A 17,985-nucleotide genomic window follows, 5' to 3' on the forward strand; every position below is an offset into this window, starting at 1 on the left:
AATGAACCAATCCACACAACAGGAATATGGTTGGATTTAGATTGTGTATATAAAAATAAAGCTATTGAAACATGGATAAAAAGTACAGATTTAGCTATACAATTTAATAAATGGGAAACATATACGGCCTTTGGATTTATAGAATATACATTTAGAGGAACTGTCTCTGAATGGTGGAGAAAGTTATCAGAAACCATCAAAGGAGGTGTAAAATATGGAGTAAATAGAACTGAAGTATTAGACAATAGAAATTCCTTAAATGAACAAAATATACAAGAAATACTAAAAAGATTTGAGAAAATCTTAAGAATAGAATTTCTAGGAAATAGACATATTTCTAATGAAGAAGAAAGAACACAAGAAGAATATAACCAAGGAATGATTGCAATGGAAAATTTAAAGATATGTGATATGTGTGAGTTAGAAAGATATACATGTAAATTTGAAGAATTATACTATATATTAAACCAAGGAGATTATCAAGAAAATAAACCTATTTTAAGATCTTACTTTACAAAGTTACCATTCCCATGGGGAATTAAGTTACTAAAAGAATATGAGAAATTATTGTCTTTAGGAAAAGAGGAAGGAGTTGAAATAGATAGTCTTGGAAGTAGAATTGAATTTACAAAAAGAATGATAAGTATGTGGTGTAGAGAAGCACTAGAAAATAAGAAAGCTTATAAAATAAGAAAAAATTCATTATGTTGCTACAAAGATAATGGCCAAGTAGAACAATTTGGATGCTATAAAAAGAAGTTTAAACTATATAAGAAATATAAAAGAAAATTCAAGAATTATAAAAAATTCAGTAAAAAGAATTTTAAACCACATAAAAAATATTTCAAGAAAAGAAATTGTAATAAGAAATCTAAACCAAGATATATAAAAAAATGTAGATGTTTTATTTGTAATGAAGAAGGACACATTGCCCCTCAATGTCCTAAAAAGAAAGATAGACAAAATATAAAAACTCTTAGAATTTACGAAAAATTCCAAGAAGATAGTGATATAGAACCAATTGAATATTTTGGAGATTTAAGTAGTGAATGTAGTAGTATCTATGAATTAGATACATCCTCATCAGAAGAAGAAGATTATGAGGAAATTATATATATAAATCAAGAGATACAACAATCAGAAATAGAAATAGAAACAACTGAAGAAGTTGAAGATTCCATAGAAGGTATTAATCAAGAGATTACTTTTGACATTAAAAAATACGTAGGAATTACTAAGAAGATATTAGATTTACAAGAAAAAGATGTATTTCATCAAGGATTCCTAGGAATTTTACCAAGGGTAAATAAAACAATTGTTAGTATGAATTATAAAGAAATGTCTATTAATATAGAAGATACCATAGGAAAAGCAAGAATACCTATAATTACAAAAGAATGGGTAAAACAAAAACTATCCAAAATCCCAGAAAATGTTAGGAACAAATTAAAATGTATTGAATTAGGAGGAGTCCAGATTATGGTAAAAGGATTCTTTAGAGAAGAAATGAATATACCAATAGAAATATATTGTATGGATAATAGAATCTTACAAGATCCTATTGATGCTCTATTAAGAACAGTTGTAGGAAACTTAGTCTATCAAAAGATAATATTTACAGTAAAACCAAATTATGCAATAACATTAAGTGATGAAAATATTGGACAAAGTTTCAATCTATACTATAGAATTGGAAACTTAAAGATGTTACGAAGAAGTAAGGCTATTAGTATAAGCATAAAATCAATTTTTGCTTTTAGTACTAGCCATCATCACAATTTAAGGAAAATAACTGATAACATAATCATACATAAAGATTTTGAGGAATTAGCACAATATATACCTCCTAGGAAATATCAAGAACATGAAGTAACGATACCAGAACAAATAATGCTTGATTTCCATAAACAAGCAAAAGAAATTAATTCTGAAGGAAAATTAATAAGAAGAAATAGTGTCAGCTTAGAAGGAGATAATCTTATCGCAAGATTTCTCTCTAGACAAGACTCTAGGATAAGTAGACTTAAAAATTTAAGTATTGCTGAACCATCAAGTTTACAATATTACATTAAGACAAGATACGTAAACCAAGAAAGATTTAAGAAAAATCTTCTTGTTCTCATAGACACTGGAGCAGATAAAAGCCATGTAAATGCCAAGTTTGTTGGTCATTTAATAGACTTTGAAATACCAGAACCATATATATTTAAGGATTATTTGGGAAATAATCTTGAAATAAGAAAATATGTTAAATTCCCTCTTATACTTGTAGGAGAGGATCAGAAAGAATATACTAATGAAATAATTCTATATAAAGATGAATTATATGGAGTGAATCGTTCACCTATTCTATTAGGAATGAACTTTCTTGAAAAATATAGTCCTTATAAAATCTGCCAAGGATATTTGAAAATAACAGTTGATGATAATCCAATTATTATTTAAAGAATAGATTAAAATATGAAATCATTATTATCATGGAAAGAGTAATAAGTACTAATCCCATGAGTCCATATATTGAAATTACACTCAATATAAAAGATTATTGTAGAATTAAATTCCATGCTTACTTAGATACAGGAAGTACAATAAGCTTATGCTTACCAAATGTATTGCCATCTGAATATTGGAAATATAATTCAAAGAAGGTGGTAATTGCTACAACAGCAGGTGGAAATAAGGTAATATACAGCAAGTATGCTAATCAAGTACCTTTTCTAATCTCCTTTAGAGAAGTATTTGTTGATACAATATATATGTCAACCACAATTGGATGTGATATTTTATTAGGACAAAATTTCCTATTAAAATATGCTCTATTTACACAATATATTGATAAGTATATGTTCACAACACCTTGTGCACATAAAATATTTACACCAAAAATAAATAAAGCTGTTACAATTGCATATAGAGATATAAAATATCAGAGTTCTTCAACCCAGCGTGGTGGATGTTGGAGTACAGAAAAATTTAAACCAGTTACAGTATTAAAAATATTAACAACAGAAAATAGGTTAGAAAAATTGAAAAGAGAAATCTCTGAAACATATTCTGAAAATCCATTAGAAAAATGGAATACAGATAAAGTAAAAGCAAAGATAGAATTAATTAATCTAGATACTATAGTAAGGGTCAAACCTATGAAATATAGTGTTGATGATCAAAAAGAATTTAAAAACCAGATAAAAGAATTGCTAGAAGCCAGATTGATTAGACCAAGTAAAAGCCCACATAGCAGCCCAGCCTTTATGGTTAGAAAACATAGTGAGATAAAAAGAGGAAAAACCAGAATGGTAATAAACTACAAAAAATTAAATGAAGTTACCAAATTTAATGGATACTACTTACCAAATAAGGATGCCCTTATTAAACAAGTACAGAACAAAAAGATATTTTCAAAATTTGATTGTAAGTCAGGGTTTTGGCAAATTATGCTTACAGAAGAAAGTAAACCACTAACTGCATTTAGTACCCCCAATCCTTTAGGACAATACGAATGGAATGTAATGCCATTTGGGTTGAAAAATGCACCACAGATATTTCAGAGAAGAATGGATGAGGTAATCAAACCAATTACTCATTTTTGTATTGCATATGTAGATGATTTACTTATTCATTCAAATAATATTGATGAACATATTGAGCATCTTGAGAAATTCTGTTATATTATGAAAAAACATGGTATTACACTTTCTCAAAAGAAAGCTGAGATAGCTAAAACAGAAATAGAATTCTTAGGATTATTTATAAAAGAAGGAGAATTGCAATTGCAATCCCATATTGGAGAAAAGCTTCAAGAATTTCCTGAATCAAAGATAAAAAACAACTACAAAGCTTCCTTATATACATCAGGAACATTTAAAGAAGTTGAAACAAGATATGAGACGAATAGAAAAGAGCTTATTGCTGTAAAAAGAGGAGTTCAAAAATACGAAGATTATTTATTACCAAAGAAGTTCTTGATTAGAACTGATAATACTCAAGTTAAAGCATTTTTGAAAAATAATGTTGATCCATCTATTGCTAATAGATATATTATTAGAATACAAATTTGGTTCTCATATTTCAAATTTGATATTGAATATATTAAAGGAAAAGCTAACTTTTTTCCTGATTATCTTAGCAGGGATGGAGCTAGAACAACTAAGGACGAAAGTCCAGATACTTGAAATAAAAGTTTCCTATTTGGAAGCTCAAATTCAAAATATCCAAGATAATCTTCGAGGCAAAAATATAGCCCTTGAGGCAGAAGATACTTGTACCAAACCTAGTATCCCTTCGCAGGGACTTGTGAATACTAGCTCTCTTCCCGAGGATAAAGGGAAAGAAAAGAAGATAATAGGAACCCCTTTACAGGGAATACTCACACCTATTATTGGTAATAAAGATATTCAAGATATCAAAAAAGAAGGTAGCTCTTCACAGAGCCAAACTCAATCTAAACTTTCTATTGAAAGGATAGATCCAAGAGATATTGTCAAAATATGTCACGAAGCAAAAATTCCCAGAAAAGATAACCATGAAGAAGTAACATTCTTTATTGTTATTTTTAATATTCTTTCAGATTGGTATTTTGAGATTGGAAAGTGGATGAAGACTCTCCATTATTCAAAATATAATAAGATAAATTTTTATCCAGGAGCACCAGCCAACTGGGTTCGAAATTGCTTTGAAATTGGAAATATACTTTGTATATATCCAAGTAAAGATCTTAAAGAGATAGCTCAGCTTCCAGCCAACATCAGGAAAGCTGTCAAGAGATATACTGAAGTTGTTAAAACAACAAATATATATATCAGATTCCATTCAGCAACAATGGAATGGGATCCTGTCCTTGAATATATGCATCCATCGTTCCATGTGATCAAAATGGGACTAACAAATCAACATTTTTTACCATCCAATCAAAAGGTTGTCAAAATTGGATATCAAGATATTCTTAATATGATGCCCTATAGAAGAGCCAAAGGGTATAAAGAGATATTTGAACATGTAACTCAGATAATCACTGAGAAAGAAAAAATATGGGTTTATCCATTTGAAGATCATATTATTTATTCCAATGCAAGAATGGATACCAAAGAAGAAGATATTTGTTATCTTGACCATTTATTATCTGCAATTATATCCAACCAAGTACATGGATCGGAAGATATGGCTAAGGAATTATGCAAGATACTTTGGAATTACAGTGATCACCACTGTGAATATTGTGTTGTTGAAGATATGAGCCAAGCATCTCTTAACGATGAAGAATTCCCTGCAGAATTCTTTGATTCAAAAATGGAGAAATGATGGTGATTGAAGTAGCCCTTTATCACTACTTTAATAAAGAAATTTATTAAAGAAAAACTGTGGCTACTAAAGACAAAGAAATAATATAAGAAAGTCTCCATTATTGTGACCACTTACCTACTAATTGACACAAGTGGCAGACAAACTCAAAAGATAAGGCACATAATTTTCAAAAGAGAGGTCCACATAGCAAGAAGACAATGAAGAATTCGGTGGAGATAAGATGCCTTGTTACCTAACAAAGAAAGTGGAAGACACCTATCCAAGATAAGATTCCAAACTTTCCTATAAAAGGAGACATGAAGGAAGAAGGAAAGGAGCTCGAAAAATCTATCTCTATTCTCTGAGAACATATTAGAGAAAAATTTCTTGTAATCTGTATACACCACTTGTATTCAGAAAAATATTAGATAGCTTGAAGATAGGAAAGCGTGTAATAAGGTAATCATTTATGGAGTTCTAAACTTCATAAGGTGAGTACCAAAGGTATGTAAATATAGTTTGTAAGCATGTACAATTTCAGTTTATGAATATCAAAGTAAAGTTTGTTATGTTCAACAAAGTTTCCATAAAAGGATTTCGTTAATCTTCTCATGATTCCTCGGCAGTACAGATAGAGATTTTAAAAGATTTTCAAAATATTGATTTTGAATGGATGTTAGCCATGCCAAAGTACCCGTCTTTAACAAATGGTTTAGGGGAAAAGGGCAGTTTTCTAACAAAAAATTGTAGCACTTTGAGTGTGAGTTATCTTTTAAAATTTCGTTCCAAGTAGGAACTTGATTCTGAAAAGAGTTTGGATAGAGGTGAAAACAGAGACTCTGGATACTGTGAGATAGTGTCTGTGGAAACACGGCTAGTTTTCTAGAATGAGAAATGCAACCTTAATTGAAAAGCTTTTTGCGGAAGCAGTTGTGGACCCAAATGATTTCAAAGACATTTTAAATCTTTACTTGATTCAGAAGATTGATTAAGTACATGCAAAGCATCTATAAGAGCATACTGGAGGGAAAACCTGTTTATTTCCACTTGATTACTGTAAGTTATTTACTTATCTTTACATGCTTATGCTTTAATTATCTTTGATGAGTAATTCACAAGCATCAACTTCTACTGTTAATAACGATAAAAATCTTATTTTATTTTTAGATGAAGAAGATGTTTCTTTCCTGCTCAAATTAGATGTAAAATCTGATGTTATATTCCCTATTGGTAAAGAAAAAATTAAAGAAATATATAGAGATATAGATTTTAGTTGTAAGAATAATATAAGATTTGATTCTGTGAAAACTTATAGAGAAATAAGAAAAGTAGAAGATATTATAACTAAACATACGGATATACAAGAAGAAATTTCAGAAGGATTATTTAAAGGATATATAAATAAGAAAGACCAACCTATAATCTTTGAAGAACTATTAAAATATAAAGAATATTTAAAGGTGTTCAAAAGATTGAAAAATATAGATATAGGACCTGATTGACAATTCCTTAAAGATATAAGATAAATCTTGCAAATAATTTCATTAAGGGCAATATAGTACTTTTGATAAGAAAGGCTATTGTGAAAAATAGGAAGAATCTACTAGCCATTTTCAAAGTTGTCCCCTCTCTACTCCACAGCACAGCACTGCACTGTTCACGAACAAACCCTAACCCTGAAACAGGAAAATCGAGTCATGGGTGTGGAAAAGGAAATTCTGAACGCCGGCACCGGTCCCAAACCAGTACCCGGACAGAAAGTCACCGTCCACTGCACTGGTTTTGGTAAAAATGGTGATCTCTCTCAAAAATTCTGGAGGTAAATTTAAATATTGTTTAGAGTTTGAGTTATACTGCGTGTGTGCGTGCCTTATATATATACAGATTTTACCATTAATTTAGGTAAGTAACAATTTAAGTTTGAATTTTTGGGTAATAGCACCAAGGATCCGGGGCAGAAGCCATTCTCTTTCCAAATTGGTCAAGATAAAGTTATCAAAGGTACCTTTTTGGGATAATTTAAATTATTTTTTAATTTTCTGTATATGTTTTTCAGTGCGTGTTTCTTGTATTATTAGTAATGGATGATAGGGATTTGAGATTGTGATAGGATGGGAAGAGAATTAATGGGAAGATAATTAACTGAATGGAAATGTGAAATGGAAGTATAGATCTTCTATGGGTTTGACTAAAATTTGGAAGAGCTGAACGAATTTAGGTGCATGGATGTTATGAGATATTTGACTCTGAAAAATTCCTAGAGAAAATCCTAATTCTAAAGATTTGGTTGTGAACTAGTTCTATCAGTTTTGTCTTTTACAGTACGTGGAAACGGGTTCTAGATATGTTGCAAATTTTGTTGTGAAGAAATATTTTCATGCATTTTAGTTAATTTATTTTTTAACTCATTAAATTGCACCATGTATTGTAATTGGTATCATCAAGATATCATTTTGTTGTATATGCCATGTAGCTAATGCTTTTGCTAGCATGAAAAAACACTTTCTGAAATTGCTGATGCGAAATTCATTTGTTCTTTAAGTTCTCAATTATGTAGCACCTTTTTTCACAGGATGGGATGAAGGTGTGTTGGGAATGCAAATGGGAGAAGTTGCTCGATTACGGGTAATATTCAAATGCATGGATTCATTCTCATGTAGATAAATGTCATTTGCTGAATTAATTAAATCCAATTTGCATTTAATGACTATAGCTCTAGTAGGAAATTGGTGGTAAGTTGACATATTTTGAGAACATATCAGACATTTATCTGGAAACCAGTCAAAATATATGCTTCTCTTGTTCTTAAGCTCTGAATTTCAGCTTATCTGTTATTCAAACTTTTATGAGGTGAGGAGTACAGAAGCATCAAAATGAATTTGACTCATTGATTCGAGTAATTGTTTAACTATGGTATCTAGAATTATTGCCATCAATAATGGGGACAACTTTGTAAACATATCTTCAATATAGAAATGAAAATGCCTGATTTGAGCAAGCTTCTAATTCTAGCTCACTTGTGGAAGAATTTTCGTAGTAGGTTTTCTATCATTACTTGCTGCTTGTGTATTTGTTTAAGCTTTCTAAAGTAATTCTGAATGCACCCTCTCTCTTGCTTTCTTACTCCCACCACTATTATGGCTCATACTTCAGTTCTCCATTGTAATCGAAATTCTTAAGTAAGAGGTCAACTTTTGCTGGACCTACCTTTTTTTCTGTTTTTCTTTCAATTTGTCTTATTGATTCTTTTTTCTTTTCGCAATTATTTTTTGATTCGCCCTCGAAAAACTCTTTTTTTTTTTTTTGATGAATTAAAAAAAAAAAAAGGAAAAAAAATCCTTAATAGAGTTTCTCTTATTCGTATTTACAAACTGTATTCTGAAACACGGAAAAAGATCATTGACTTATACAGATACGTCATATGGTTTTTTTTTTTTTTTGATGAATAAAAAAAGGGGAAAAAAAATCCTTAACAGAGTTTCTCTTATTTGTATTAAAAAAACCATATTCTAAATAAAAAGCCATATCATGAGACACGGAAAAAAATCATTCTCTTATCCAGATACATCATGGTATGAGATTTTGAAAATTCGTTGATAGTACATTTTTTTATAATCTCATTTCTTTCGATGGAGAGAGGGTCTGCCTTTTTATATTTCTACATTTAGAATTTGATTTCTTGCTATTGTCATTATTATATCATCTACTCGTCCTCACTATTGTTGGAATTCATCGTTGCTTAAGATCAACCCCTTCTTTTCCTTTTCCGAGTGATTGTTCTTCCCTGCTTGCATAATTAATCTCTTGCTAAATCTATGGTTAACAACCTAGGAGGAGGTGTTGATTTTAGCTTTATTAATTTTTTACAGTGCTCTCCCGACTATGCCTATGGCCCTGGCGGATTTCCAGCATGGGGCATTCAGCCCAACTCAGCTCTGGTTTTTGAGATTGAAGTTTTAAGTGCGGAGTGACTGGCATATCAGATTTATTGAGTGATTGAGGAAGTTTGGTTACTTATGTTTAATAATCAAGATTGTTGAACATGCTACATGACTTGTTTGGGAAATGATTACGTGTGTAGAAAACCAACATCTTTTATTGATTTTCAGATTGTTAAAAATGGAACCCTGCCTTTGTAATTGTGGAATTTTGATACTAAACCCTTGTTTCAGTCCTGTTAAAAAATACATTTTTAAAAAGGACTTTAACAACATTTCAACCATACATTTTTCAATAAAATAATATTACATGCAAATTCAAAATGTTTTCTTATTTTTTATCTATATATTTTTCATCGATATACTATTCAATAATTCATTCTTATGAAAAGAATGGACCTCAAACAAGGGCTAAATACAAAAACCAAAGAACTTGGTCGATGTGCCATAAGCAGCTCCTCCGGATGCTTGATGAAGAGGGGAAAATGGTGTTTGACTGAGATGAGCATCCCCCAAGACTGGAGCATACAATTCTTTGAAATTCCTGAGGAAAATGACAGACATGGATGATTGGACCAGTGTCAAATAAATGATTCAAAAGTAACTCAGATAAGATAAATTAAATATGTGGGATGCCTAATAATGTGAAATATGTAATATTCGAATGATTCTCACCTGATAAAAAACTTAAAGGATGACTGCATAGGGAAGTTGTTTTCTAGCAAACATTCTAGCAGCTACCATTCCAGCAGCCAGTGCTGCTCCAAATAAAGTGTGCAATCTCACACAGTAATACTTAGCCATGAAGATCTTTGTTTTGTCCTGTGACATTTTAATTTAGAATCCATAATTAGAAATACCACTTGACCCCATATATAGAACTCGTGTTTGGCAACATCAAATTGAAGTCTTGGAATCAGAATGTTGAAGGCAAAATAAAGTGTTCCCTTTCTAAATATTTAAGCTTTTAATGAAGTGATTCAACATGATATCATAGTACTGGCTTTGAGTCTTGCCACCACTAATTTATAAAAATTGTACATGTACCGGCACATGAGCATAGTGATTGAAGGATGTAGTTTACTTTAGATGAAACTAGACTTGGGCTCGTTTGGCATGACCTTTTACTTTTGATTTCTGAACTTTTAAAGAAAATCATCTTAAGTTTTGTTTGGAAACCAATTTTTAAAAGAGCTTCATATTCCAGAAGTGCTTTTAAAAAAAGTAACATTAGACCACCTTCCTCTAAAAGTTTTTATAATTAAAATGTACACTTTTATAAAATGAGCCAAACGGATTCAAAAGCAGCTTTTGGATTTCAAAAGCCCTTTTTAACTTTTCAAAAGTTATGCCAAATAGACTCTTGGAATGTACAAAGCATTCATTAAATTACACAATACTAAGGTGTGCTCAAAACCATGAAGCACTCAATATATGTAAAATTATTGAACTATAAAAGCCAAGTTAGAGGAAGTTCATTCAAGGAAACCTTACGCACCTTGTGGTTCTCCTCAACGTAGCTAACTACTGAATTTCCCATTGGCACTGTCAAAGCACAAAGAATCTACACAAGAACCATGATTCAAATAAATAAGAGTACAATGAAAAATGTAGGAATAGAAAAAATATGGCCGTGATATCTTAAGAAAAAATTGCTATGATTAGAACATAGAAGTTGGAAAGACTTACAACACTTGAGAAAGGAATTATTTGTCCAAGTCCTAGAACAAACAGAAGTGAATAAATTGTCACCACTGCCAATTTTACTACCTTTGAACCTGCTTCAGTACCGAGCCTAACCTAAATTTCAACATAAAAGGATTCGTAAATGGCTCCTTCAACTTCGTCTTTTAAAGCTTATACTTTCAACATGTGTGTACTCACCAAAGGCGAAATCTTCCCAACAGCCTTATCCTCCTCTATCTGTGTCGTTCGTTCTTCTTGTCAGCCAAAGAAAGAGAATAAAGATCCCTAAAAATGTAATATGTAAATAGAGCGGGAGAGTTAAAACCTGATGGAAATGACTGCAGAAGAGGATCAAGGATGTCGTAAAACCAACAAGAAGAGACGCAGAGATGATCGTGCCATTAATTGTCAGCTCACTGTCATAATACAAGAAATTAGTATAGAGTAGATATGAGTTTAATCATCAGAATTGCAAGTAATCACATGCAACCTTGTGCCACACTGAAGCGAATAAAAAGCAGTAGTGGCAAATGGGCCAAATGCCGAAAAGCACAAAGGTTCTCCCAGTCCTTGGTAACTTAAACGAAATGGTGGACACTGCAACACAGTTTTTACAGAACATGAAAATCTGGTATATTGCACAGTAAACATATCCAGTACAATGAGCAATGATTCACTAAGAAAATGTGTAAATAAGTTACAAGAGCTATAAGCGAAGCGGATGCATGTATTCTCAGATGGAACAAATGGAATGCCACAATTGTGAGTAAAGTTCCTCAGGACGTTTATAAAAAATACCAGAACATTTGAAATTAGAAAAGAAGAACAAATGGGTCCCAACAAAGTGGTGAAATAATCTTTAAATAATGTTGAAATGTTAGATTAAGTAAAGGGTGATAAAACTTGTATATGGAAGTGAAGATGGAATAGCACTTACACAAAAAATATAAGCCCAGAGTTGTGCTTTCTTTCCGAGGACTTTAAAGGAGGGAAGGAGAAAGGGAGGCAAGGAGACTAAGAAAATAGAAAAAGAAAGAAGAGTTCAAATGGACAAGATTGGGGTAAATAAATCCGGTCTTCTCCTTCATTATGTAGCAGGGCAAGACATCACGGCTGGCTTGCATCAATTTCACACTGATCATTTACTTAAAAAATAGTTCTTTTGCTACTTTTGTGTGCTTATTTCTGAAACAAGAGTGAACATATGATATCTGAGGGACGCAGCATCTATAAGTGTGCTGAAAAAAGCCTTGTTCTCGGACATAAAAATATACTTGGGAGAATAATGTTCTGAAACTCAAAATGCACCAGTGGAAGGAAGGCGGCTATCTCACTTGCTAATGAGCTAGTAAATTCAAGATAGATAATTGATGTTTAGTGACTGCTGATATTAATTCAATAAATTTCTGAAATGCAATATGCATAATAAGTAAAATATATAGTTTCTTGAAGAAAACCGGACTGCAATATGTGAAAATTTACAACTTTCTAGATACCAACTGAATTAATTGTACCTGGTATATGTACCCGCAAATAACTGCAGAAGCAAGTAGTAATAAGGAATGCATACTTCCAGCCTCCACAGATACCCAAGTAAGGCCGACGAAACCAAGAACAAGTAATAAACAAGCAACAATGAGCGTCCCTGTACGACTTTATAGAACAACACAAGACATACTGAGCCAACTGCGAACCATATACTAAACAAGATACATAAATGAATAACAGGCTTAGTACAACTGTCTGGACATTTCTTCAAAATTCGTCTTACAACATATTATTCACCACCATTATGCAAATTAAAGGGATACTAATTAATAATAGTTTATATAGACGATAATGATTACATTGAAATATACATAGTTAATACTGGTATCTGTGGAGAATAGTTTATTTTTCAAGCTCCGTGGAGAATATACTAGCATACTAGATTGCACTTATGCATGTCACTTTTAGATCTCAGAAAATGCCTCAACCTTGATGACTTTATCCATGTTCTTTTTAGTCTGGGTTTAAATTCTATTGATTGTACAGTTCAGTTTACATAAATGCTGCTGAACTTATACATGACTATTGCCTATTTATTTATGTGGAAATCTAGAATGAAACAATAGGCAAAAAAGGTGATCATCTAACAGAAATCAAAATAGTCCAATTATGGAAATGAAATAATCCTTATTAATCGAAAAATGTTTAGAAAACTGGCTAGTAGGATTTCTCTAGGTAGTACAACCTGGTTTGACTTCAGATTCTCGATGACTCATATAACTTGTTTCTAGGTATCTATCATTCCCGCTTGCCATATATTTCCTAAAATTGATTTCAATTAGTTTTTTGGTCAACGTTGCTAATTTTTCAAGTGAGCACGGATGATGTGCAGATCAACTTCTTGTTGTTATTTTCTTACAAGAAATGTTGATCAAGACTCTTCGGTTTAGACGACGTACCCATGTCGATACTATTACATGGATATGGGTATGAATCCCATGTCGAATCCTTCCATTTAGAAGTGGACGGGGCATAAACGTGGAAATGGGATCACCACGGAGGAAGCAGAAGTTGCTGGGAAATAAAGAGTAGGCCCACGATTATTAAAGCAATAAAACTGATTTTGAGGCATAAGACCAATATTAAGGCATGAAACCAAGCTTATTTAATGCTACAATTATTAAAAAATACATCTAAAATTATCAGTATGTAATAGTCTTAAAAAAATTATGTTTCTAAGTGTACTCGCATACCCATGCTTAAATTTGGATCCTTTTTAGTAGTATCCTATATCCTTAGTCTTAGAAGAAAAATGATCCGACTAGGAGTCTGTACCCAAGGTGGAGCAACATAGTCCAAAACAATAAGGAGAGCAGCATAGAGCTGAAAATAAAATTGACTGAAGAGTAACAGTTTGATACGGAATCAATCATCACCTGCCAACTATATTTACAACTGATTCCTTCTTGTTTTTATCTGCTCCTGTATCAAAATCATAAACGTCGTTGCTGCCCATAATAAACATGTAAGTAAACAGCAGAACATCCACTCAGCAACACCAAAAGACCACTTTCAAAATATATAATACAGAATAGCGTTAAATAGTAAAAATATCTTAATTCTTCTACTGGCTAATGAGCCACAAGAAACTAATGAAGCAAAATAAGTTCACTAAACAAGCAGCTGTACATTTCAATGGAGGAATACCTTTTGTTTCTTCACATTTTAAACAGATTTATATTCCATATGGAATGCTCTTTTTTCAAAGTTAGTATCATATATAAAGTGAGGTAATTGTAAGTTTCTCACCTTAAGTTGAGCCAAGTGATAATTAAAACTGAAGAAGCCAAGAGAATAAAATATCGCCTGGCAAAATGTACACCAGTCTGCAAATAGGCAGCTGCACTTCCTACCTACATGCAGAAACAAATTTTGCAAACACAAACATTATCTATCGTTTGCCATAATAGAAAGACATGCATGAGCCACTAAAAGTTTGATTCTAAAGATGAACTAAACAAAAACCAGAATTAGTTGTCCGTTTGTATTCTGGTGAGAATATTAGCTATATAATCCTAAACAGTGACTACTATCATTGTCATTCCAACCATGACTAAATGGACATTCTGCTTATACATTATAGTTCTAATTTATCTAAAACATTTTGTTTTCAATTGTCTTCAGGAAAGTTTTTTAACTTATGATTTTATATCCCTCATAGTCTTCAACATTAAAGGAGAGGGTTGTAATAGATTGATTTCGTAACATCAATGCACTAATTCTTGAGCTGATAAAAAACTATATGATTAGTAGGACCACTATTATTTACATAATTGTCTAGCATCTTCTCCTTCAAGTTTATGAACAAAATAAGAAAAAAAGTAAGTGGATCATGAGACCAGGTCTTACAAATTTTATATTGCTTGAAAATATTAAATATCCTTCTAAAAATAAATTATATCTTCCCCTAAATTTTGCTCCACTTAGGCTCATCCTGAAGTATGCCAGATGCAAAACTGGAAAAAGAAAGAGGTGAGAAAAATTGTAGGGAGAATTTAAAAGTATTGTTTGCACAACTTGAAACTTATGCTGCTATTTATACTATAAAACACCTAGAAAAATAGGAAAATTACCAAAATAATAAATACAACAATATTTTAATGTAAATCTAGTAACTACATGGAGAATTAAATCAAATACAAGAAAAGATAATTAAAATAAATCCTAAACCACTTTTGAAAAAGAAGAATAAATATTGTAATGATGACGTGGACTGCTTTTTGCCGAGATATACTTGACACTGATGTGGTTCCTCACTTGTTACACTCTCAACACTGAAGTGAGCATTAAATTTCTATAGTTGCTATTGTAAGCTAAGAATTACTTCAGCAGATTGTGTGCGCTAAAAAGATGGCTGTTAGGCACCATTATTTGTAGAATAGTGACAACTATGTGGAGAGGGTGTCTCCTATAAGTGAAGCGTGTTTTGTTTGGTAGATATATAGTTGTTCCTGGAGGTCTCACTAATCCCCTTTTATCGTGTTTCCTTTGGAATTAACTTACCAAGTAAAGAGATGGTTTAATGTGTTCACTCAGTTACATTATTCTACTCAAGGGTCAGGCTTGCAACAATCTATTCTTTGGAGTGATCGACTTTGAGGATGGTGGTACAGTACTCCCACAATCATGTATTGTTTTCATCTTTAAAATCTCAATTTCCTCTCTAAATTTTCTCAAATTTAATTTTCACAACATCCCAATTTGTTCTTCTGCTTGGTACTAGCCAGACTCCTAACAAATCTTCCACTATTTAATTGTAATTTGATTAAATGCAAGCAGTCACACCGGAATAAGTTTGAGAGAGTCATCCAATTGTACTAGGTACAAGCATGTCCAAATTCACAAGAGGCATGCATTGAGAGATAATTCACCATTTATCTCCTCGTCTTTATCAAAGAGAAGTGGTTATGGATAAAAACATATAACTTGGTAACTGAAAAAGTTATGTACACATTACGAAACAATGCACTTACCGTTAGAGGAACCAAGGCGACCGAATATATTGGCAATTTGACGGCTCTCCATAACAAAGTAGCCTGGGAAATATCTTCTTTCTTCTCCTCTTCAGCTGCTACATTATCATTCACTGCTCTACACTTGAGTAAATTTCCAAGACGCATATGATTTGGCTTAGATTTTAGTTGTCTAGTGTGTGTATTTTTGTTGCTACCATTATAGCATAATAATCTTTGCCTTGAATCTGGAATGGAGAATACTGGATGAGTCCTGAAATTGAAGGGCATGAGTCTTCATAATATTTACTTTTCAAAGAGGAAAAAGCCAATCTTTTAGAATTATGGGCACAATATTTACTTTTCAAAGGGGAAAACCAATCTTTTAGCTTATTAAATTTTTTTTTTTTTGATGACAGGACACTCACAGTCGCTACCCTTCGGGTGCGCATTGGGTAAATTCTAGGACTGACGCAATAGCCTGCAAACCGTCAGTCAGGTAAACCGCACTAGGCAAGCCTGATGCAACAGACTCGACTGAAAAAGTATTGGTAGAGTGAATCGAACTCCTGATCGAAGGCCTCTGAGCTCACCTACTCCACCAACTCGACCACCATGAGGGGCATCTTTTAGCTTATTTTTCCACCTAGATACTATTGTCAGTGGTATCAAATCTTCCCTTCCAAAAGTGACATTAAGGAACTAAATTTTACCAATCACAATTTTCCATCTCAGAGTTAAAATAACACCTAAAACTAAACTAAATATTCCAACAAAATCAATAGTTATTGTTCTCCTGCAAACCGTCAGTCAGGTAAACCGCACTAGGCAAGCCTGATGCAACAGACTCGACTGAAAAAGTATTGGTAGAGGGAATCGAACTCCTGATCGAAGGCCTCTGAGCTCATCTACTCCACCAACTCGACCACCATGAGGGGCATCTTTTAGCTTATTTTTCCACCTAGATACTATTGTCAGTGGTATCAAATCTTCCCTTCCAAAAGTGACATTAAGGAACTAAATTTTATCAATCACAATTTTCCATCTCAGAGTTAAAATAACACCTAAAACTAAACTAAATATTCCAACAAAATCAATAGTTATTGTTCTCCAATTCCACCTCTAATACATCAAATTCTAAAAAGCATATCCTCTAATACCGACCCAATTACATCATATTCTTTTACACGTAATTTCACAAAATTCAACAGAGAATATAGATAAATAACACTTGCCTCGTAGTACTCTGCTTGTTCAGGAGGTAATCGTTTAGTTTCTTGATGCCAGACCCATGATTTGTACTGCAGAATGTGGCTATGGCTGCCATTGCCTATTACTTCAATTTATTATGATTTTAAATTTTTAACTATGAGATAGACTTGAATTCAAGAATCAAAAGACGCATTATTTGAATAAATACGGAATTCGTGTAAAATTAGAAATTCTTCAAACAAAAGCGAAAGAAAAAAATGCAGACCGATGGTTAAAAAGTTGAAAAAACTGGGCAAGGAAGAAAAAATTTGCTGGAGATTATTGTAGTCTTATCTATTATCTTTTCATGACCACTGACGCCGAGTCCTAGACATGTTTGCATAAAAAGAGAGACAAGGCCCCCACAAGCCTACTAATCTTTCTCACGTGCAGGAATTAAATTGTCTGAAAATTATTTTATTGAAAATTATCAGTGAAAAATATTTAAATAAAAGTATTTTTTTTGTATTCGTTTAACTTTATTTTCCATAACAATTGTTAATTTAAGAGATACTCTTTTTACAATTGTTTTTAAAACTTGTTTTCATTGCTAAAAAATAAAAATAAAATAAAATTTCAAGAAAATAAAAAAATTCAAAAATCATTTATCTTTTAGTATTCATTTGACTTTATTTTATATGAAATTTGTCAATTTAAGGGATATCTTTTTTTACAATTGTCTTAAAATTTGTTTCAATTACAAAAAATTAAAAAAAGAAAATATGAAAAACCAATTCCCACCAAAATGATGGAGAATTGAAAAGCCATGAAAGCAAATGTTGAGGTGGCGGTCAAAGCGGTAATATCAATTCCCTAAAAAAATTTGTCAA

General features: G+C 32.0%; 2 protein-coding genes across 4 annotated transcripts; one reads left to right on the forward strand and one right to left on the reverse strand.

Annotated features, from left to right (window-relative positions):
* The first annotated feature begins 6,889 nt into the window (after positions 1-6,889).
* Positions 6,890-9,439, forward strand: LOC111394673 (peptidyl-prolyl cis-trans isomerase FKBP12-like). Its single transcript, XM_023020601.1, has 4 exons — positions 6,890-7,099; positions 7,220-7,281; positions 7,853-7,905; positions 9,150-9,439. The coding sequence occupies exons 1-4, from the start codon at positions 6,978-6,980 to the stop codon at positions 9,249-9,251; spliced, it is 339 nt and encodes a 112-aa protein (XP_022876369.1). The 5' UTR covers positions 6,890-6,977; the 3' UTR covers positions 9,252-9,439.
* Positions 9,440-9,538: 99 nt separating this feature from the next.
* LOC111394670 (2-carboxy-1,4-naphthoquinone phytyltransferase, chloroplastic) lies at positions 9,539-17,458 on the reverse strand. 3 transcript variants are annotated; one of them, XM_023020600.1, is made up of 13 exons: positions 17,382-17,407; positions 17,140-17,205; positions 15,926-16,178; positions 14,202-14,305; positions 13,829-13,900; positions 12,419-12,557; positions 11,395-11,501; positions 11,230-11,320; positions 11,103-11,141; positions 10,908-11,018; positions 10,717-10,782; positions 9,894-10,040; positions 9,539-9,762 (listed from the first exon to the last, which is right to left on the reverse strand). In XM_023020600.1, exons 3-12 carry the CDS (start codon positions 16,070-16,072, stop codon positions 9,906-9,908), a joined length of 1,011 nt encoding a protein of 336 aa, XP_022876368.1. In that variant the 5' UTR covers positions 16,073-16,178; positions 17,140-17,205; positions 17,382-17,407; the 3' UTR covers positions 9,539-9,762; positions 9,894-9,905. The 3 variants fall into 3 exon arrangements, with proteins under 3 accessions (XP_022876368.1, XP_022876366.1, XP_022876367.1); XM_023020598.1 differs by having other exon boundaries at positions 17,140-17,457; XM_023020599.1 differs by lacking the exon at positions 13,829-13,900 and having other exon boundaries at positions 17,140-17,458.
* Between the last annotated feature and the right edge of the window lie 527 nt (positions 17,459-17,985).

This window comes from Olea europaea, chromosome 5 (assembly GCF_002742605.1).
Source record: "Olea europaea var. sylvestris chromosome 5, O_europaea_v1, whole genome shotgun sequence".
In the NCBI taxonomy this organism is placed as follows: domain Eukaryota; kingdom Viridiplantae; phylum Streptophyta; class Magnoliopsida; order Lamiales; family Oleaceae; genus Olea; species Olea europaea.

What these genes read in the sequence shown, in the direction of transcription:
- LOC111394673 (XM_023020601.1), top strand. Translation starts at nt 6,978, where the DNA reads ATGGGTGTGGAAAAGGAAATTCTGAACGCCGGCACCGGTCCCAAACCA. An exon ending in CTCTCTCAAAAATTCTGGAG is followed by an intron (nt 7,100 to 7,219) that starts GTAAATTTAAAT and finishes TTTGGGTAATAG; the next exon opens with CACCAAGGATCCGGGGCAGA. An exon ending in TCAAGATAAAGTTATCAAAG is followed by an intron (nt 7,282 to 7,852) that starts GTACCTTTTTGG and finishes CTTTTTTCACAG; the next exon opens with GATGGGATGAAGGTGTGTTG.
- LOC111394670 (XM_023020598.1), bottom strand. Translation starts at nt 17,231, where the DNA reads ATGGCAGCCATAGCCACATTCTGCAGTACAAATCATGGGTCTGGCATC. An exon ending in GTTGTAAATATAGTTGGCAG is followed by an intron (nt 12,558 to 13,828) that starts GTGATGATTGAT and finishes TGTTCTATAAAG; the next exon opens with TCGTACAGGGACGCTCATTG. An exon ending in TTGGGAAGATTTCGCCTTTG is followed by an intron (nt 11,019 to 11,102) that starts GTGAGTACACAC and finishes GTTGAAATTTAG; the next exon opens with GTTAGGCTCGGTACTGAAGC.